The sequence below is a fragment of the Gorilla gorilla genome, chromosome 5 (assembly GCF_029281585.2).
Source record: "Gorilla gorilla gorilla isolate KB3781 chromosome 5, NHGRI_mGorGor1-v2.1_pri, whole genome shotgun sequence".
Lineage (NCBI taxonomy): Eukaryota > Metazoa > Chordata > Mammalia > Primates > Hominidae > Gorilla > Gorilla gorilla.
Genome location: NC_073229.2, coordinates 43,150,337 through 43,173,055, shown reverse-complemented (window position 1 = coordinate 43,173,055; position 22,719 = coordinate 43,150,337). Strand labels below are relative to the sequence as shown.

At 37.8% G+C, this 22,719-nt stretch overlaps 1 protein-coding gene across 15 annotated transcripts in view; it reads right to left on the bottom strand.

Annotated features, from left to right (window-relative positions):
• The window catches only part of CARMIL1 (capping protein regulator and myosin 1 linker 1), a 342,528-nt gene that overhangs the window by 133,512 nt on the left and 186,297 nt on the right, over nt 1–22,719 (bottom strand). For all 15 annotated transcript variants that reach the window (XM_063707376.1, XM_063707383.1, XM_063707384.1 and 12 more), the window contains 4 exons: nt 20,752–20,827; nt 15,438–15,526; nt 14,187–14,281; nt 4,384–4,470 (listed from right to left, as the gene is read on the bottom strand). In XM_063707376.1, coding sequence (XP_063563446.1) covers nt 4,384–4,470; nt 14,187–14,281; nt 15,438–15,526; nt 20,752–20,827 — 347 coding nt within the window. The remainder of the gene's footprint in view (nt 1–4,383; nt 4,471–14,186; nt 14,282–15,437; nt 15,527–20,751; nt 20,828–22,719) is intronic.

Here is a 22,719-nt window from a genome sequence, read left to right as displayed (position 1 = left end):
AACTATCAATGGGGCAAGAACAAAAGCTTGGCAGTAGAGGAGGAGGAAATTTGATTAATTGTGTTAGATAAGAGAAACGTATGGTGGATTATAAAAAAAGGTTATTTTCTGGAGGTTATCTTCTATAACTGTTTAAACGACCAACTTCCTTTAGTTTGTCCCGATATTAGTATTAATGTATTTTTTAATGGAATAACTAAGTCCAAAACATAGGGCCAATACCAGATTCTCATGAAGAAAATCATTTGTAAAATCATTTCCTTAGTGAGGTATAACAAAACTCAATAAATAAATTCCCAAAATAGAAGGCTAAATTAGTCCTGACAGCAAAATGCTCCTTGACAAGTGCGGGCGCTTGGCAGTTGTCCAACATCTGAATAGACTCGAGAGAGCATCATGTTATCAGCTCAGCTTCATGCTACTGAAACAGCATGAAGGATTTCCTCAGCTGCCCCCTACGCCCATGCTCACATGAGGCCTGTGTTAATAAGCCCATGAAGAGTGGAGAATTATAAAAGTATAGAATTGAAAAAAAATCAAGGCTCTTACAGCCCTAACTAAACACATTTACATGCCTTTCTCGATTCTGGCTGTCTAGTGATTTTGACCATTCTGTTACTTATTATTGCAGTGTTTACAGCTGGAAAAAGGTGGTACCAGATGGTTCTGCCTTGACATAATCTGGCAACCAGCAGGACATTTGCTAGAAATCCAGAAAACTATCAGTTAGCTAACATATGAGATAAAGAAAGGGTATTTGGAGGCAGTGGTGATGTCATGGGGAGTTTTTTTTTTTTTTTAATCTGTCTTGCATTATCGAGCCATGAATATAAATGCTAGTCAAATTCACCAGAAGCTTAACACTGCAATGTAACTCCAGTCATTTTAAAACTGCGAATCTTTCAGATCCTATGTAAAATACTTCAAGAAGTCAATTTAAAAAAATAAATAAATAAACAAACATTTCAAGATATTTTTGTCTTAGGGCAATTTGAAATTATTCAGGCCAGGCATGGTGGCTCATGCCTGTAATCCCAGCACTTTGTGAGGCTGAGGCAGATGGATCACCTGAGGTCAGGAATTTGAGACCAGCCTAGTCAACATGGCGAAAACTCATCTCTACTAAAAATACAAAAATTAGCTGGGCGTGGTGGCACATGCCTGTAATCCCAGCTACTCGGGAGGCTGAGGCAAGAGAATCGCTTGAACCCTGGAGGTGGAGGTTGCAGTGAGCCAAGATCATGCAACTGCACTCTAGCCCGAGCGACAGAGCGAGACTCCGTCTAAATAAAATAAAATAAAATAAGATAAAAATTCTTCAAGTCATGTTATAAAACAATGTTAATTCTCAAAACACGTATTTTAATATATACATATTTTATTGCAGGTAAAAGATAAATGGGAGGACCCTTATTTGTAAAGGGTACAGGCAACGTGGGGCTGTCCTCATCGTAAGGAGGTGGAGAAGCCCAGCTTTGCCCGTAGGACCTCCCCACTGTTACCACACTAAAAGGGACAGGAACATCAGGGAGAGGTGGCACTGAAGGTCCTCAGAACCAAACTTGCCCTCGGAAGGATAAATGATCACTACATCCTTTTATTTGTTATATAGTAATGAACAAATGAATTAAATATAATCAAGGATTATTAATATAATCTTTTTTTGTTTTTGTTTTCGTTTTAAGAGACAGGTTCTCACTCTGTCACCCAGGCTGGAGTGCAGTGGCACTGTCATAGCTCACTGCAACCTGAAACTCCTGAGCTCAAGCATCCTCCCACCTCAGCCTCCTGGGTGGCTAGAATTACAGATGTAATTCATATAATCAGGTTTTTAAAAACCACCTTTATCTTATAAACGACTTAAACTAGACCTATGGAGCACACAATCAATAATGAATGCTTTTAATATGTACACAAGTCATACAAACTTTTTAAAAAATAGATTAACACTATAAACAGAAAACTAACAAAGGATGTAAACTTAGTGATTTCCCTAAAAGAAATACAAATGACTAAGGAACAAGGGAGTTTGGAGGGGGTTTGCCTTCTTACTTATACTTTTTACCATCTTCTAAATCTTTACCATAAATGTGTACTACATTGATAATTATCAGAAAAAGGTTTATATAAAATGGATTTGCTGAAGTGGAACAGTGATAATGTAAAGGAGTTAAACTTAGCTGTAAGATCTGTAGATGGCTTCAGGCAACAGGTCTGAAAACACTGACTCCTGGGGAAATCCCTTTGGTAATTTATTTTCATGCCTTAATCTTAAATATGTGTGTATAAATGTGTGCACATAAAATCATGGGACTTACGGAACTAATCTCAATTTCAAACCATTCTTAATTTAACTGCATGTTCAGAATAATGTATGATGGCATGGATATAAAATCATCAAGGGATGACTTCGCTTCACTCATTTATCCAAGGCACATTCCGTGAGAGACTGACAAGTGCCAGGACACAGCAATGAACGAGGCAAAGCCCTTATTGTCCAGAAATGTACAGGCTAAGACACAATCAAATGTGATGGGCACATGCTAAGATAGAGGAATTTACAAAGGGCTAAGGAACACAGAGAAAGGAGCATCTAGTCATACAGGGTGTGGTGAGAGGGGGTTGTCTGAGAACATTTCAAAGAGAAAGTGAGATAGAAGCAGCCAGGCTCAATAGCTCATGCATGTAATCCCAGCACTTTGGGAGGCTGAGGCAGGCAGATCGCTTGAGCTCAGGAGTTCGAGACCGGCCTGGGAACATGGAAACCCTGTCTCTACAAAAAAATTAGCGGGGTGTGGTAGTGCACGCTTGTGGTCCCAGATACTTGGGGGGCTGAGGCGGGAGGATCACTTGAGCTCAGGAGTTCGAGGCTGCAATAAGCCAAGATCGCACCACTGCACTCCAGCCTGGGTGACAGAGCAAGACCCTGTCTCCAAAAAAATAAATAAATAAAATTTAAAAATCCACCTCCGACTTTTTTTCAATCCACCTCGGATTTTTTTTTTTAATCTACCTCCAATTTTTTTTTTTTTTTTTTGAGACAGAGATAGAAGCTGAATCTGCATAGGATGCACGGTAATTCATGAGACATTCCAGGTAAGGACACTAAGGTTGCTCCAGGTAGAAACTGAGGCATATAAAAACATAAGACAGCTCAGGATGATGGTAATTATGATGATGGTGGTGGTGGTGGTGGTGCCGGTACTGGTGGGGGTGATGGTAGCAGTTTACTAAGCACTTTGTGACAGAAACCATACTATATGTATATTAAATCATTTAACTCTACCTGTGTAGAAATAAGATAAGTGTTATTTCTGTCTTACAAATGAGGCATCTGGGAGCAAAGACATTATAAACGCATGTTCATACATAAGTAGAAAAGTCAGAATTCAACCTTTGGCAATCTGACTTCAGAACTGACACTTTCAACCACTATACATACTGTTTCCAAAAGACAGTGGCTTTCTTAAGAAATGGCAAGATGTTCAAGAAACTTTTGTTAAACAGTAGTCCAGGCACAGTGCCAGGTGCTGCAGATAAAAAGACGAGAGAAGCACAGGCCACAAGGAGAGCCCCAGTGTAGCAGGAAAGACACAATATTTATGCAATAATGTTACATATGTGATCTTGAAGTAATACAAAGGGAACACTCATTGATTCTGTGTGGCCTTGGGAAGAGGGAACACATCTCAGCAGAGTTTATCACAGATAAACAGTTTTATAAAACAAACTGAACCTCTCTATTTGGGGATTAAAAAAAAATTTTCAGGCATCCAGGGCAAAATGTGAAGATATACAAAGGCACAAATAATGCAGGATAATTTCTAATATTATTATTGAGGTGCTGCTGTGGCAAAATAATAATAGAATTGACAGGATTTGATGGAAAAAATGAAGGTGAGTGAAGTTAGGAACTGACCTGGAGAGAAGATAAGGAAATCTCTAAAGACAGAACTACAAGGAGTGGAGCTACAGTGGTGATCCACAAGTTAAGCCCAACAGTTTTCTGTAAAGCAGACAGTCTATCTGACAGTTAGAAAGGCCAACTTGTTGAACCAAGAGAAACACAACCAGGTGCATCTTGGAATGTGAGGCAGGAGGGCAGAGGCAGACAGGCAAGTGTTCCCTGACTCAAAGTTTTAAAAGTTAAAGACTGCATGTACATGTCAAAATTACTCTCTACTCTGACAGCACTTCGCTGCAGAGCATCAAAAATTGAATTACATAATGTCTTTATCTTCGAACTGCCAGAGTAATATAATACATATATTTTAAATGTATTTTTTTAATGTATTTTTAAATGTAACAAATAATTCTAACTAAGGTAGCAGGTGCAGCAGAAATATTTCAGACACACTCTTAGGTAAATAAGAAATACTGTACCTTTAGGTGATAATGAGGTTTTAGATAAATTTAAGTGCTTTAATCCCTTTGGGAGTTTGGCAAATTGAATACTTAAAGAGGACACACCTGAGAAAGGAAAAAGAAGCGATTAGAATTTTCAAGTTCTCAGAATTGCATTTTTTACAATGGATGAAAATTAATTTTGATTCTGACTGAAGTGATCATATTTTTCTTTCTAATATCAGACTTTGTTTTGTAAACATTTACCGTCAAGTCCCCTTTTCTTTCTGTCCTACCTACAGGGTAAGAGAAGGGGAAGATTGTCTTATTAGGCATACAATATCTGAAACTTTTCCATTGGAGATACTTTTCTTGGGGCCACGTGTCACTCTTTCTCACAGTTCTATTTAAAATGCAAATCCTCTTGGAAAGGATAATTGTTAACCCCTTTTCTTTTTAACCTGTCTTAATGAGTTGATCACTCTTCTAGATGAGCGGATGTATGATATAATTATTGTCAAGAAGAATGGAGTCATATTAACTATTCTGATAATGGCAGATGGATTCCTATACTTAATTGGCTTATAGCTAACAACCTCATACAGAGCTTCGGAGCATGTTTTAACTTCTTAAAAGTAGATTTTATAACTTTGGATAACTCACCAGGAATTTACGGTATTTAAAATCAGATATCTTCTAAATTTAATAACCAGAGTGGGAGATTGGGAACACCAGCTCACCCATCCAAGGACTGCAATGAGCATAGACTGTTTTCTGGGAGGAAATAAGTAATACACAAACGTATGCCCTTCATACAGGTCCTTCAACTGACCTCCTGCTATAGATGAGCCATCATTTCCCCAGGGGCATGTTCTTGAGAAGGCTCCTTAAACAATGTTAATTCCTGTTCCCTTAGACTAATTATCAAGCTGCAGGCAGCAATAAGAAATTACTGTGCTGGTTGCTGCCCTATTATATAACCCCAAATTATCTACAAATCTTATCACAACTTCTAAGAAACAACATGGAGGTCATGCAGCTAGACTAAGCCTCTGCATGGGCTTTTCCCCTAGAACAGTGGGTGTTCTGGGAACCTCTATTTCCCCACTGTGTCTCCACAGTCAAAGAAGTTTGAAAATCACTGGATTAAATCATGTTAAACAGGTTTTTATCGGAGTATTTCTAGAGACTTGAGTATGCTAATCCATTTTGTAAATTACAAAAAGAGGGCAGCCTTGATATTTAGCTGATACACTCTTGTAAAAAAAAAAAAAATAAGTGACTAACAAGTTGATGTGGGAAAGGGGGGAAGACAGAATAACTGTTAAAACTTGATTAATCTAAAAGGCAAAAAAGAGGGGAAAAAAGGGGACAAATAAAAAAATGGACCAGCACTTTGGGAGGCCGAGGAGGGCGGATCACAAGGTCAGGAAATCGAGACCATCCTGGCTAACACGGTGAAACCCCGTCTCTACTAAAAATACAAAAAATTAGCCGGGCGTGGTGGTGGGCGCGGGTAGTTCCAACTACTCCGGAGGCTGAGGCAGGAGAATGGCGTGAACTCAGGAGGTGGAGATTGCAGTGAGCCGAGATCGCGCCAGCCTGGGTAACACAGCAAGACTCCAACTCAAAAAAAAAAAAAAAAAAGGAAACAAATAGTAATACAGATTTTCACCCAATATTTCAATGATTACATTAAATATAAATTTATTAAATATAAATATTTAATTTAAATTTATATTATTTAAAAATATTATTATATAAATATAAAGACTCAAATTACAAGTCAAAGATGATTTATTTGAATAAAAATATCAAATGTTTTCAAGAGATACACCTAGAGATATATGTATTCAGAAGTGAACGTAAAAGTGAAAAAAGATATGCTACAAACACTAACCAAAAGAAATCTGATGTAGCTGCAATAAGACAATTTAAATTTTAAGAAACATTACTAAAGATAAATGGAATATTTCATTAATTAAAAAGATACAATTACTCTAAATCTATGCTCTGATTAACATCATCTGAAAATATATAAAGTAAATCTGACAGTAATAAAAGGAAAATACACATATTATTACATAAACACACACGCATATACAATAATAGAAGTTTTCTAACACACTTCTATTAGTAGCTAATAAATGAACAGAAAAAGTCAGTAAAGATATAGAGAATATCAAGATCATAATGAAAAAAGATATAACTGATATATTTAAAATGCTGTACCCAGTAACTATAGAATACATTTCTTCAAAGTCCACACTGAATAGTTTCCAAAAGGAATCATATACTGAGCCATAAAGAAAGTCTCAACAAATAACAGAATGTTCCTTAGTACTGTGAATTCATACACAGAATATTTGTATGTTCTCTGTTACCACTACTGCAGTTAAAATAGGAATTATAACAATAAGATAATTAGAAAATCCCCAAATAATTATAACTTAAGCAATATATTTCTAAATAACAAAAGAGTCAAAAATCACAGTGGGAATTTTAAAAATATTTTGAGTTAAATCTAAAAACTATGGTATTAAAATCTTTGGGATCTAACTAGAGCCATGCCTAGAGAGAAATCAATAGACCTAAATACATATTTTAAGAAAGATAAAAAACTGGAAAATAATTATCTAATTATCCATCTCAAAAAACAGCAAATTAATCCTCACCCACCTCTGTAAACAGAAGGAAGGAAAAAAAAATAAGAAAAAGGGAAGAATCCAGTTAAATAGATAGCAGCCATAAAAATAAGTAAATTTAACAAAGTTGGTTCTTTAAAAATACTAACAAAATAAACTCCAGCAAGACTGGTAAAATAAATAAATGAGAAACAGAGATCAAATTATCAAAATCAAATGAAAAGAGAATGTAAAGATCTTACAGGCATTGAATTATAACTCGAGGGTATAAACACATCTGTAAGTCAAAAAACTATCATTTTAATAGAAAGGAACAAATCCCTTATGAAAAACATGACAGACCAAAACTAATTTAAGAAGAAGTAAATAATCTCAATAGTTCTCTATCTATTCAAGGAAACAAATCTATTATTAAAAAATCTCTCCACAAAGAGAAGCAAAAGAAGCCACACACAAAGGAGTACATAGGCAAAGAACAGGCAAAGCTCATCCATCATGAGAGAAGTCAGAATAGTAGTTATCTTTTCCAAGTGGTAGAGGACAGGGCTGGTAATCACTGGGGCAAACCACAAGGTAAGTCTGGAGAACGCTGGGAACATTCTGTCTCTTGATCTTGGTAGTGGTTTCTGGGAGAAAAAAAAGGCCTCTTCTCTGTTAGAAAGCATACAGATTGGAACACTGTGGATGTCAGAGCACAGGTGAGTAAAAATTTTTACATTTCCACCAATTCTATAACTTTCCTGGAGAGTTCAGTAACACTAAGGAAAGTAAGTGAAAAAGCAAAATACAATGAAGTATTTCTATTTCAAAAATAAGGCTGAGAGGAAAAGACTTGGAACCAAGAATATAAGAATATAGGCATACTGGAAAAAATTGAGTCAATACTTCCAACTTTTAAATGCCCTAAATCTAAATCTATGCCCTTTTTTTTCCCCCAAGATGGAGTCCCACTCTGTCACCCAGGCTGGAGTGCAGAGGCGTGATCTCGGCTCACTGCAACCTCCTCCTCCCAGGTTCAAGGGAATCTCCTGCCTCAGCCTCCCGAGTAGCTGAGACTACAGGCACGTGCCACCACGCTCGGCTAATTTTTTGTATTTTTAGTAAAGACGGGGTTTCACCGTGTTAGCCAGGATGGTCTTGATCTCCTGACCTTGTGATCTGCCCGCCTCAGCCTCCCAAAGTGCTAGGATTACAGGCGTGACCCACCGTGCCCAGCCAATCTATGCCATTTTAAAAATATTGCTTTACCTGTTTAACCATAAAAATATCAATTATTTCATTTAATCCTTAGAACATTCTTATTTGGTAGGTACTATCATCGTATTTTTAATATAAGGAAGCTGAGGTATAGAGAAGGTAGGTAACTTGTCCAAGAACACTTAGCTAGAAAGCTGTGAAGCCAGGAATTAAACCCATATGTTTCGACTCTGGGACTCACTGATATACACTGAGACATGAAAGACCTAAAACACCAAGAAAAGTAAGCAGCAATCCTAGAATCTGTAAGTCTCTTGTCTTATTTAGAAGATCAAATCAGAGCCACCCCCAAATAGCTGGGAAAAAATAAGAGCGTACTTCAGGTCAACAAAAAACACTAGAGCTAGGATTCTAAATGGTGTCTAAATGAAATAATCGAATTTTGAATAGAGTGAGTGGAGAAGCCTGGGCAATGGAGTGAGACCACATCACTACAAAAAAAACATTTAAAAATTAGCCAGGTGTGGTAGTGCACACCTGCAATCCCAGCTACTTGGGAGACTGAGTGGGGAGGATGGCTTGAGCCCAGGAAATCGAGGTTGCAGTGAGCCATTATTACACCACCATACTCCAGCCTGGGCAACAGAGTGAGACCTTGTCTCAAAAAAAAAAAAAGTGAGAAGAAGTGAGGACAGACATTTCTGAAAACGCTGAAATCATAAAAACTAAGGTAATTGGGACAGATAACTAGGAAAAACAGAACACAGAATTTGTAATGCTTAGAGAAGTAAAGCATAAATGTACACACATATATTAGTATTAGAAAACTAAAACTAAAGTTTCCCCTGAACAATGTACTCTGACATTTTCTGTTCTATTCCACTGCTTTAAAAAAAAAAAATGCTTGTCATGAACTATTAAATTGATTTCACAGCCAGCTAATGGGTCTTGACCCACAGTCTAAAAAAACACTGTGTTAGATGAAGACCAAGAGCAAGCTGGTGAACAGGCATGGCCTGGCAACAAGGATAAGAATAGCTTGTGTATGTGTGTGGTCTGTTCACCATCTTGTGTTGCTCTTGCAGAAAGAGAGCAGGAGGGTATCTAGCATTTGAAGGATTACTCATACACATTATACCTCTGCTTACTAAGTCATACTCGAACCTCCTTTACTACAACCCCCTCAGCAATCAGAAGACTGCAGGCCTGGTCCTCTGTACATAGATGTGAAAATAACAGAGATTTGCTGCATCAACATTCATATCATACAACTCTTTGAGAGTTTCCAAATAAGTCTCTGAGTGGAAGGTTTAGGTACAAAACCACATTCCATTTGCTGTTTAAATTCCTCAGAATTCCTGGCCACTTAACTGTTAAGACCTTATCTCCCTTGTTTTTTTTTTTTGTTGTTGTTGTTGTTGTTTTTTTTTTTTTTTGAGACGGAATTTCTCTCAGTCGCCAGGCTGGAGTGCAGTGGCGCAATCTCGGCTCACTGCAACCTCTGACTCCCTGATTCAAGCGATCTCCTGCCTCAGCCTCTCAAGTAGCTGGGATTACAGGCACACACCACCACACCCAGCTAATTTTTGTATTTTTAGTAGAGATGGGGTTTCACCACATTGAACAGTATGGTCTCGATCTCCTGACCTCATGATCCACTCGCCTCGGCCTCCCAAAGTGCTGGGATTACAGGCGTGAGCCACCGCGCCCAGGCCCTTGTATTTCTTTGAGCTTCCTTACAAATAATAGTCCTGGCTTAGTCTTTTTTATATCCTGTATAACTTAATTACAGACCTCTCATTCACCCTTTTTATTAGTTTCAAACACAAAATACCATCACTGAAAAGCTTGAGAACAAAAATTACTAAAAGTTTTCTCTAGATTGAAATTTCAATAAATATTTTACACTCAATTAGATTTCTTGTGGAATTTCCATCCATGAGCAGAAAAGCTACCAATCATCTTCAGGTATTTAGCCTGAATGAAAAGAATAAAGAATTTGTGTTCAGGAGGCTCATCCCCAAGAGTAAAGAAAGGTGGGAGATATGAATGTTGGCAGTTGTCTGTGAGCACTGGCAAATACAGCAATGAATGAATTTAGAAGGGGCAGAAATGAGAAAAGTCTTGGTCTGCGAAAATATTTCCAGGATGTCAAAATTTGAGGGTATGTGAGCAGAAACTACACAACAGACTTGGCAGGAGTATTCAAGGCTATCCTTGGAATGATTCATAATGACAGCATTGGTGAATGGGATGCAGCTAGATAAAAGGACACAAAGTCAGGTCTCAGGAGTAGGAAAGCAGAGGGAAAAAGTAGGCAAACATCATCTTTGAACACATGGTCTGACTCTATACAAAACAAATCTCTCAAACTTCACCGTAATTTTCAAGTGCAAATAAAAAAACTATACAAGAGCATTAAGATTGAATAAAATCAAATCAATCAAATTTGATTTAAAGAAAATATTTGTTGATTGTGGACAAAGTCTTACACTAGACGCTTTGCATCTTAGGAAAGAAGGAAGGCGAGACAGAAAACCCAGAAAGTGGGGATGAGAGGACGCAAGGTGCTGAAGCATGAGGGAGAAATGTCCACCTCTAGTTCTCATGTGGGCAGAATGAAGTAAGTGCTATTATGGAAGTTTGCACAGGAGCTCCAAAGTGAGGGCAAGACAGAAGAAACTGCACCTGTGGTGACAAGTTGTCTAATGTGGCTGCACCTCAGAGAACATGAAGCGGACAACGGGAGAGAAAACAAAGGGCCTCAAATTCATTCTTCCTCTTCCATCTCCCCAAACAATGTGTGGTGTTTTAAGTCTAGCTTCTTTCACTCAACAGTGTTTTTGAGGTTTATCCATGATGTGGCATGTGTCAGAATTCCATTCTCTTTTGAGTAGTATTCCAGTGCACATATTATATATACCGCATTTTATGTAACCACTCTCCAGTGATGAACACTTGGATTGTTTCTACTTTTTGACTATTATAACTAATACTGCTACAAACATTCATTCACAAGTCTCTGTGTGGACCTAAGTCTCCTTTCTCTTTGGTGATATAACTAGGAGTGGAATTTCTGGGTTATATGGCAGATTTGAGTTTAACTTTTTTTTTTTTTTTGAGACGGAGTCTCACTCTCTCACCCAGGCTAGAATGCAGTGGTGCAATCTTGGCTCACTGCAAGCTCTGCCTCCCCAGTCACCATTCTCCTGCCTCAGCCTCCCAAGTAGCTGGGACTACAAGTGCCTGCCACCACGCCCAGCTAATACTTTGTATTTTAGTAGAGACAGGGTTTCACAGTGTTAGCCAGGATGGTCTCGATCTCCTGACCTCATGATCCACCCACCTCGGCCTCCCAAAGTGCTGGGATTACAGGCGTGAGCCACCACGCCGAGTCAAGTTTAACTTTTTAAGAAACTGTCTAACATGTTTTGCATGTGGCTGTACCATTTTACACTCCCACCAGCAATGTAGGAGTTTCCATTTCTTCACATCCTTTCTAAGACTTATTTTGATTATTGCCATACTACTGCTTTTGAAATGGTACCTCACTGTGGCTTTGATTTGCATTTCTCTAAACACTGAGAAGTGTCCCCTTCCTGGTCCATCTGAACTCTGGATTTCATTTGCTTAAGAACCTTCCTCAAACAACTACCTCCCTCTAGAGATTTTTTCTTGTCTGTCGATAAATATGACTGAATCCTTCCCATTTTAAAAACAAAACCAAAAATAGCCCTCCTATAAACAGTGATCACCATGATTTCTACTTTGTCACATTCACCTCTCTGTAGTATCTAATAGAGAAACATTTGTTTTTCCTAAGAATTGAGTATACCCTAGAGAAACTCCTATTCCATTACTATGCGTCCATTAATTTCAGCTTTGGCTTATTCTATGAGGGTACTTTTTGCGTGATCTAGTTTTCTAATTCAGTCTCAATCTTCCTGTAGATTCACTACTTTAGATGATGACAAGTTACGCTGGAGATTTTTGCTTGAATACAACCTAGGTATCTTTGTCAGCACAAAACAATATCCATATTAAGGACAAAAAGAAAAACTGAACATCTATATCATATATTCAGCTCAGTTTAATAATTAATACTCGGCTGGGTGCGGTGGCTCACGCCTGTAATCCCAGCACTTTGGGAGGCCGAGGTGGGTGGATCACGAGGTCAGGAGTTCGAGACCATCCTGGCTAACACGGTGAAACCCCGTCTCTACTAAAAAAAAAAAATACAAAAAATTAGCTGGGCATGGTGGTGGGCACCTGTAGTCCCAGCTACTCGGGAGGCTGAGGCAGGAGAATGGCATGAACCTGGGAGGCAGAGCTTGCGGTGAGCCAAGATCACGCCACTGCACTCCAGCCTGGGCGACAAAGCAAGACTCCTTCTCAAAACAAAACAAAAAAATTAATACTCATCAAATATAACATTGAAAGGTGAAAGGCCTTATTCAACAAACCTGGAAAACATTTGCAACAGAAAATGAAAACAAAATAGTCCCACTAGAGATAAACCAATTCCTTCTTAAACCTTGTCCATCAGTGTTCTACTAAGAATTCAAATTCCCAAGTTTCCCTTTCTAAACCTACTGACTCCTCTCTCTACCCATGCAAACACTTTTAATAAAACGTTCTGACTCTTCGTGAACTACAGTCCTTCATCCTTTCCCTATTCTCACACTCAAATCTTGTTAAATATTAAAAGATAATAGTGGTAAAGAGAATTCTAAGATAGTCCCCAAGATTCTCACCCCCGGATGTATACGCCCTGTGCAATTTCCTTGAATATGGGGGTGGGGAGCAGTAAATATACTGTTGACTCTTGAACAACATGGTTTTGAACTGCACTGGTCCACTTCTGTGTGGATTTTTCTCCACCTCTGCCACTGCTGACACAGCAAGATTAAGGCCTTCTTTTCTTCCTCCTTCTCCTCAGCCTAGTCAATGTGAAGATGACCAAGATAAAGGCCTTTATGATGATCTACTTCCACTTAATGAACAGGAAATATATTTTCTTTTTCTTATGATTTTCTTAATAAAATTTTATTTAGCTTAAAGAATACAATATATACTACATATAACATACAAAATACATGTTAGTCACCTTTTTATTGGCAAGGCTTCCAGTCAACCGTGCTATTAGTAGTTAAGTTTTGAGGGAGTCAAAAGTTACATGTGAATTTTTGGTTGGTTGGGGTCAGTGCCCCTAACTCTTGTGTTGTTCAAGGGTCAACAGTAATGAGACATCCCTACCATGATTAGGTTACTAATCACTTGACTTTGAGTTCATGAAAAACAGGGAAATTGTCATGGGTGGGCCTGATGCAGTCAGGTGAACTGTTTAAAAGAAACTAAAGCATCAGAGAGATGTACTCCAGCTGGCCTCACACACAAAGCAAACTTCTGTGTTGTGAGATAAGGGGGTCACATGGCAAGAACCATTCTAGGAGCACAGCCTCTAGGAGGTGGGAGTGGTGCCCACTGACAGCTAGTAAGAAACTGGGGACATCGAGCCTATAGCTCCAAGGAAATTAATTCCACCAATAACCAGTGAACTTAAGGAGGACTCCAGGTTACAGATGAGAGCACAACCCTTGCTGACAACTTGCCTTGTCTATAGAGACAGACCCAGAGCACAGAACCCAGCTAACCTGTACCCAGACTCCTGAGCCAAGGACAGTATGAGATAATAAATTTGTATCATTTTAAGCTGCCAAGTATGTGGTAATTTGTTATGCAGGACTATGTAACCAATAAAATATATTAAAAATAATATCTTCCTTTCCTTTTGTTTCACTTCAAAAAAGGTTAAGCAGATCATACAATTGTAACATAAGCATTTATATGAAAGGGTGGAAAGAACTGGAAGCCAACAGGACCATTAACAGCACTTATAATTACAACTTAGCTTGATACAGCTCTTCAGGCATGGCTAAATTAAAATTCTCTAATCCTTTTACAATTCTGGCATCAATGATAATGAGAACTCTGCAGTACCTCTATCCTCCAGTGGGTTGCCAGCAAGGTTAATTGTGTGGAGTCCTGAGTTGGGATTATGTGCTAGAGCACTGGCCAGTTTTTGTGCAAAATCTCTGCGTGTAAACAAAACAATAAGATTAAATAACAAAATGTAAAACCATTCGAATGGAACATTTAAAGCTTAGAACAGAGTGAAATCTAAATAGAGAAACCTCCCTTACAATATTAGTCTATATAGCATATATTTCTTAATACCCATTAACACCTCATTAGAGAATTTGTAAAGCTACAGCCAGAAAATAGTTCATTCTGATTGGCCAAAAGCAAAAAGAAAATATACAATTGCCCCTTTAAAGGCACTCTGTTGTGTGCTATTAACAGTACTTTCTGGCCCCTCCATAATTTAAAAAAAAAAAATCCTGGATTGAACCTGCTTTTCATGAAAATTATAGTATTCACCACATCTTATTTCTCATTCCATGCAATTGTGAATGCAAAACTGATTACACTAATTATTAAGTTTAAAGGTTACAATTGCTAGTGCTACATTTTGGCAAAAATTAAAACCACTGTTTTAGTTATGTTTAACTTCAAATAATGTACTAAGTGCTATGATTATGAAACTGTCAACCCTCCTCACTTAGCAGTAAAATCTTTATTCTACTAGATTCTAACTCTTACGCTCTTAACAGTAGGCTTAGGTAGTGACTACTAAACCACTAAAGACTATGCAAGTGTTAACCTGAAAAGGGAGAAAAAATGACTAAAACTGATCAAAGCAAAGCAGTAAAGTCATACGAAATATGTTATCACTATGACCACCAGTAACGATATTAAACCTACATATACCATCTACAGAGTAAAAGGCACTTTGCCAAGTACTTTAAATATATTAATTCATTTACCCTCGCAATTTTAATTCTATAAAATAGGCATTATTATTATCCCCATTTTAAGAGTGAAGAGAATGAGGCACAGAAAGCGTAAACAACTTGTGCAAGGCCAGGAGGCATCTGGCTCAAGGATCCATGCTCTTAAAAACTATACTATGTACTCTCAAAAATATCAAGTGACACCGTATCAAGAGATGTTACCAAATTCTTAGCCTTCATGGTGATGGCAATTATAGGGATTTTTTTTTTCCCAGAAGGAAAAACATTGCTGTATATGTGATCAGCCCAATTAAAAAAAAAAACTATGAATTAATTAGAAGAGCAAATGGCACAGAGTTTTAAAGCAACATATTTATATATTCAGGAAAATACTCACGTTCTAAGTCCAGCATTTTCCAACACCAATTCTTCCAGTCGATTGGACCTACTCACCACCCTCAAGATCTGTTCACAGACATCAGTGGACTGTAACAGAAAACATTATTTGACTATTCCACAACTCTAAAGAAGAAAAACTTTATTGTTATAAATCTATGCAATGCAAAGTTTTAATTAAGTAAAACATTCACTCATTCAATAAACCTTGAATGAGCATCTACTACTACGCACCATCGTGATGAAGATCCTAGAAATACAATGATATAAAGGAGAAAGTCCCGGCCTTCAAGAGTGTGCCATCCAGCAGGGGAAACAGACAAGAAGAATGCTATGGTCAGAGTTTGTGTCCCCCGACCTCCCAAAATTCACAGTTAAAAACCTAATTTCCCCACTGTGATAGCATTAGCAATTAGGTGCCTTTGGGAACTGACTAGGTCACGATGGTGGGGCCCTCATGAAGGAATTAGTGCTTTCGTAAAAGAGGCCCCAGAGAGCTATCTTGCCCCTTCCACTTAGTAAAGACACAGCTAAAAGGCACCACCTGTGAACAAGAAAGTGTGCCCTCACCAGACACCAAGTCTGCTGGAGCCTTGATCTTGGACTTCTCTGCCTCAAGAACTGGAAAATAAACCTGTTATTTATAAGCTACCCAATATATGGCACTTTGTTATAGTAGCCTGAATGAAATAAAACTATACAATTATGATAAAATAATAAAAAGACCATTTTGGTAGTGCTATGCATACATATAGGTGCACCTAATCCAGGCTCATGAAACTTAGAGGACTTCCCAAAGAAAGTGACATTCAAAATGGATAGCTGAAAATTAAGTGTTAGTGATTATGATAATGATGTTGAAAATATCTTTGCAGAGTTCTCACCATGTGCCAGGCACTGAGTTAAGCCCTCTATGTGTATTTCATTATAAAACCATTAAAGATTATTATTCCATTTTCATAGATAAGAAAATTAAGGTTTAAAGATGTCATAAACTTAATAGGAAGGCTAAATAAGTACTTGATGAACACTAACTGGTGTTAGGATGTTCCTACTGGAGCATAAATAGGATAAAGTGGGAAACAACCTAATAATAGGAAAAAGCTTAATAAATAATTGTCTCATGTTAATAAACATAAAATAAATTGTCTCATGTAATAAAAAATGTCAAAAAAACCATTATGTAGTTATATAACTATTATGCCTATATGTTAAACAAGATTACAACAATTAAAATGAGTAACATATAACAAAATTTTCAGGGGACGGTGAAAAATGAAGAGTTGTGCCCTGGTGGTAGAATTGGGCATTTTTTTTCTTTATTAATGTTTTTATATTTATAACCTGCTTCATTCCAAAACTAATTTAAAGTGGTTCTTGACCTTAATATTACTTATACATTAAAAAGTCATTTTGGCTTGTGCCTGTAATCCCAGAACTTTGGGAAACTGAGGAAGGCAGATTACTTGAGCTCAAGAGTTCAAGACCAGCCTTGGGAACACGGTGAAATTCCATGTCTACAAAATATACAAAAAGTAGTGGAGTGGGGTCCCAGACTGCACACGCCTGCAGTCCCAGCTACTCAGGAGGGTAAGGTGGGAGGATCACTGGAGCCCAGGATGTCGAGGCTGCATTGAAACGTCATCGCACCACTGCATCCCAGCCTGGGCCACAGAGAGAGACCCTGTTTCACACATGCAAACACACACATACACATACACACACACACACACAAAGTGATTTTAAAATTCTCCTTGCAACCTAGGCTGTACTAAATACTTCATGATATTTAGAAAAAAGAGTGAGAGAAAGAAGGCATGTTCTATGTGCCATGGCATATAATATCAAAGCACTTTCTTTTCTTAAAATAGCACATAAAAATATTACAGTACTTTGACTTATCAGATCACAAATACCCAACTGGATTAACCATAACTGGAACACAGTCTGAATGTGGCACAAGTTCTCTAGCCAAGTATTTTTAAGAAAACCTAACTTGGATACACCCCAAGTCCCACAGCATGTAAGGCTCTCATAATTCTTATTTGCTGTTTGATTCCATTCTGTCTATAATGCCACTTTTACACTATTGCTGGGTTTCTAATGTGTCCCACTGATTTAGGAGGAAAGAGAAAAATTAACTCCAATTGACCTGATGCCTACAATTTACATTATGCTGACAGTGATGATATTCAAAATGGTGACACCCTTATCAGTATAATTCTTTATCTCACAATGTACATACAAAGGAATTGGTCTTATTCTGTGCTGTCATGATAAAAAGTGATTACTCAGATAATGTTTTTGCAGAGATTATCCTAATAACCAGAAATAATTCTTGGGATCATTACCATTTCTGGGCTACCTTGCAGTGCACCCAGAAAAGTAATTTACCATAATGCTTTGAAGATTTATAGCTCATTGGGGTATAAATACTGTAATACAAATTTATTAAGGAAAATGTACGAAAGTGTCTCCAACTTTTCTTTAAAATGCCAGTAGGGGAGACGTGTAACAAATCATTCACGATTAAATTAATTCTACTAATTTTTATTGAGTGCCAAGTATATTAAAAGCATCATTTTCTACAGGGATGAATATAAGGAAATGAAACTTTTAAAGGGAGACACACTCAAACCTAGCTACTAAGTATAATGTGATAATTCCAATAGTGTTATCCAAATGTCTACAGCATGTGCAGCACTACGTGCATCAATTTAGGAAATTTTTTAAAAACTGGATACAGTGGCTCTCCAGGAGCTTGCATTCAGTTAAAAATGGAATGTAAACAACAAAAACTAGAATCACTATAGAGTAATAAATGAACTATTGCAAAGTAAAATAATTTTTAAAAAATGGACTTTAGAACTGAAAGAAACCGTATACATTATCTGGTGCCAGCATGTCATTCCCTAAAGACTAAAAAAAGATGCTCACCAATTTGCCTGAATTGCAAAACAGAAGAAGCTGAGCAAGACCCCAATTCTACTGTTTTTTTAAATGAATCAAGAATGTTGGCCAAAAACATGGTCCTAATTGCATATTCGGTACCATTTTTTTTTTTAAATCCTTGACTCAAATTAGAAATAGTGATTGCTAATTTGCTTCATAAGACCAACATAAAGTCATATTTTTCCTGTGGCACCTTAGCACAGGAGGCTTTTATTGGACTAGGAACAATCTTAACCCAGAGAGCTCATATAACTTGAGAAGCAGCCATTTATTTTTGCCCTTGCACTTCATGTTTACAAAATCCAAAGATGTGCTTCTTCACATTGTCCTTTTCTTTGAATAAACCCAATGTTAGACAGTGCTCTGAGACTGCCCACTTCAGTACCAATCAAAAGGGGAAGTATCATTTCTTTTTAACTTTGGGTAAAAAACATCAAGAATTTAGTATTCTTTCTGAAGACCTGTAGAGTAATATCCACAAAGATCACTTCATTTTAAAATACCAAATATTAAAAATATATGCAAACTGTATTTTTGTGTTTAAATCTCAGTTAATAGAAAAGTGGCATGAGCAGCCCTCACATCCTGTCACTCCACTTCCTTCCATCCCAGGACACCCAAGAAAGCATACTAGCACTTACATGGTTTGTTTTGCCAGGACTGAAATGATTAGGTGCATATTTTATGTCCTAAACATCTAAGGCAGCTGAAAGGAGATGATACCTGGGAGGAATAATGACAGAATGGCAGCAGTAATTGCCTGGACACCTTCCTGTAATTGCAGGTTGGGACAATCTCCAAAAGTGAGATATCCACAACCTTCTTGAAACCCTCTTGAGGCCCCATTTTGAAATTCACAAGCTTATGTAAATGTTTGAATGAGCCAGAAAAACTGACATGGTAGCAAACCATTGTTCTCTCTGTTCCCACAATCCCTGGACTAATCTCCTTCTCATTCCTCCAGTGGCTCCTCTTTCCCACCTGTACTCTTTGCTGGCTCAGTCCTGGAAATGGTCCCATCCCAGCAAGCAGCAAACAAGGGACTTCTATTCTTAGGTCTCCCATAATGGCTACCTGTCCGCTCCCTGAGAGCTCACCTGGCTCCAACTCATGCCAACTCTCACTCCATCATCACTTCTCAGACACAACTCTTGTTTGAATTATATAGTTCACATAATTCATACTCTCATATTTGTTCATTTCTCAATCTCTTTGATAACTTATTAGACATCTACTTATTAAACCAATTTTTATTAAATAGTTACTATGAGCCACACACTCTCATAAGCACTGGGTAGAGATGAATAAGAAATGGTTCCAACTAGCTCACAATAACAGGTATGCAGGAAGCTGAGGCCCTGGAAGGTCAGGTAAGTTATCTAAGGTACCACAGCCTTGTAATAAAAATTAAAATCTGAAATCCAGGTTTCTGATTCCAAGTTCATGCATTTTCCTCTACCATATTGGCTCTTAAGGGACCCCAAATGAGTTTAGTCCATTTTCATACTTATAATGTTTTAGGCCACCCCTACCCCAGGCAAATTCAGAGAACCAAGTCGCCTGCCCACTAGCCAGTCTCAACCCTCCATGTCCTACAGAACCATGTCTCATTCCAAGTCTGATGTATTCACTATGAAAATCTTAAACCCCCAGATTCTATGACCTCTGAAAGTTAGAGGCTTAAACGTGAGAGTCTCCAGGAAAACATATAAATTCTTTCTTATCCCATAACAAACACCAGAGAGTTAATTTATGGATAAGCATCTGTCCATATGACTGATATGAACTGGCAGCAACCCCAACACAGCATCTTATTTCCACTAATAAAATATACCAAATATTTTTCTCCTTCATATCTTATGAAAACAGATTTCACTTTAATTTCATTTTGCTTTCATATAAATCTACCCAAAACCCCATCTAGAAAATCAACATTAACTATCATTACTTGACCAGGGGAACTCTACCTGTTAATGTTTTCCTAAATTCCTAGGAAGGGAAACTTTGTAGAGACAGAGTGTAAAATAGGAATATAAAATCTGCTATTTGCAGCTGTGCAAATGTAACTTTAACAGTTTTTGCCAACTGAATGACTTTATACTAAAGGCTACACTAAATGTATCTTTTTATTCATCTTCTTAAATTGCCTGAAACAGCTGAATACATGAGGAAATACTTGGAAGCATCTCACATTACAAATTTGACTAAATGTTATGCAAATCATTTAAAGGAAAATACCTCCTCAAGAAATAAAATGTATACAGCTTACTAGTACAGTAAACAAATTGTTTTTTTCCCACAATTATTGGGTTTTTGAAATTCAGCAAAGCCAAGCAACATTTGCTGCATGTTTGATTACTTACCAGTTTTAGATCCTTAGAGGACAGTTTTGTGAACCACTGATTATATTCCAGAGCAGCAATGATAGGTATTAGGTCCCTGGAAGCAGAAACAACAAAGTACATGAAAGTGCTCCTACAGTATCTACACTGACACTTAATTTTTAATCCATGACATCCAAGTTCACCTGTTAATTTCTATTATTCAGAAACACAACATCTAGTTGGGCACTAGACAACAACTAAGTTCTCAAAGACTGATCTTCAAAGTTCCCAAAAGTTGAAGTAAATTGTCTCTAGGGACTCTGTTTCCTACTTCCAAAGGAAAGAGTTTGGTATCAGAATTTGCTTGAAAAACCTCCTTGCTCTGAGAGAAATCCTACCTCTAAGTCCATACCAAACAAGTCTTATTTCTTTAGATCTCTCCTTCATAAAATCTTTTTTTTTTTTTTTTTTTTTGAGACAGGGTCCCACTTTGTCACCCAAGGTGGAGTGCAGTGACATGATCATGGCTGACTGCAGCCTTGACTTCCGAAACTCAAGTGATTCTCCCACCTCAGCCTCCCAAGTAGCTGGGACTACAGGCACGCGCCACCATGCCTGGCTAATTTTTGTGTGGATGGGGTTTCCCCATGTTCCCCAGGCTAGTCTCAAACTCTTGGGCTCAAAGAAACTCAACCACCTTGGCCCCCACCCAAAGTGCTGAGATTACAGGCATAAGCCACAGTGCCTGGCCTCCTTCATAAACTCTTTAACCATCAATTATCTCATATAGTATTCTCTAGTCAGAGGAGTTCATATTGCAAGCAAGGTACTGCCTACCCTGACAGTAAGTGGCACTAGATGGATTCCCAATGCTTAGCAAGCATTTTGCAACCATTTGGTCTTTTTTTTTTTTTTTTTTTTTTTTTTTTTGCTTTAGTTCTTAGTAGTGACTGCATCCATAAGATAGCCCAGGTGCATTTTTGTCTTAGGCTTCATATCAGCTCTTTGACCATGTAGTGAAGCTATTCGCATGACAGTTCTGCCTCCATTCCAATTTTGCAGCCTAAGCTCCCACAACTCATCCCATGCTCAAGATAAAAAGCTGACAACTTGTTACTCATCTAACATGATGTGCAATTTCACATTCAGAATAATCTTTTACTGCTCTGTTCAGTTATGAAAATCTATGTGTCCTTAAATGCCACTATCACACATCCTCACCTCCTTAAGTCCTCTCCTGGTCAAACCCCACCTCCCTTTTTAGCATTTATTTATTCTATCTTATATTATAGTTTGTTGCTTTAAGCATCAGTCCCCTACCACCCCCAATTATTCAGTTCTTTGAAAACCAAGCCTTTGTCTACTTCAGTTTTTTAGCTTTAGTGAGGTCATATCAGTTTTATGCTCAGTGCAGGACAAGTAGCAGATACTCAGATTTTTACTGAAATAGAAAAGAAAGGCAGAAGGTGGAAAGAAGTCTGAGAATCAATATTATCTCATAGCTCTGGGTGGCCCGCCCCTGTGCTTGGCACTCTACATAGACCAGTTCATTTAAATCTCAAAACAACCCCAAGAGTCACTGTTGTTTACATCTTACAGATGAAGGAACAGATGTTCAGAAAATAAAGTGAAACTAGGCAAAAGGGACAGAACTACAGTCAGAACCCTGGCTCTGAAGCACCACATGTGTGCAGTTTCAATAGACATGCTTTAAAAAGATGAGATGAGTGCCCACAGGTAGTAGAAAAAAAAAATCCAGAGAAATAGGCAGGCTCAGTCATGTGTTTCCACATGCCAGGTTTTCTACTGACAAGCCTCTTTACTAACTTTGCCTAAGTTTAAAATTTTTTTTAAGTTTTAGATTAAAAAGGAGAACAACTCTTTCAATAGTTATTTTATGGTCTTCCCTCTCTTCGTCCCCCTCCATTGACCACATGCTCTGTGCTCAGAACAAGTTCCTGTATCTCTTCCTATTGCCTAATTACAGGTTGTAGCTTCTCTAAGGGT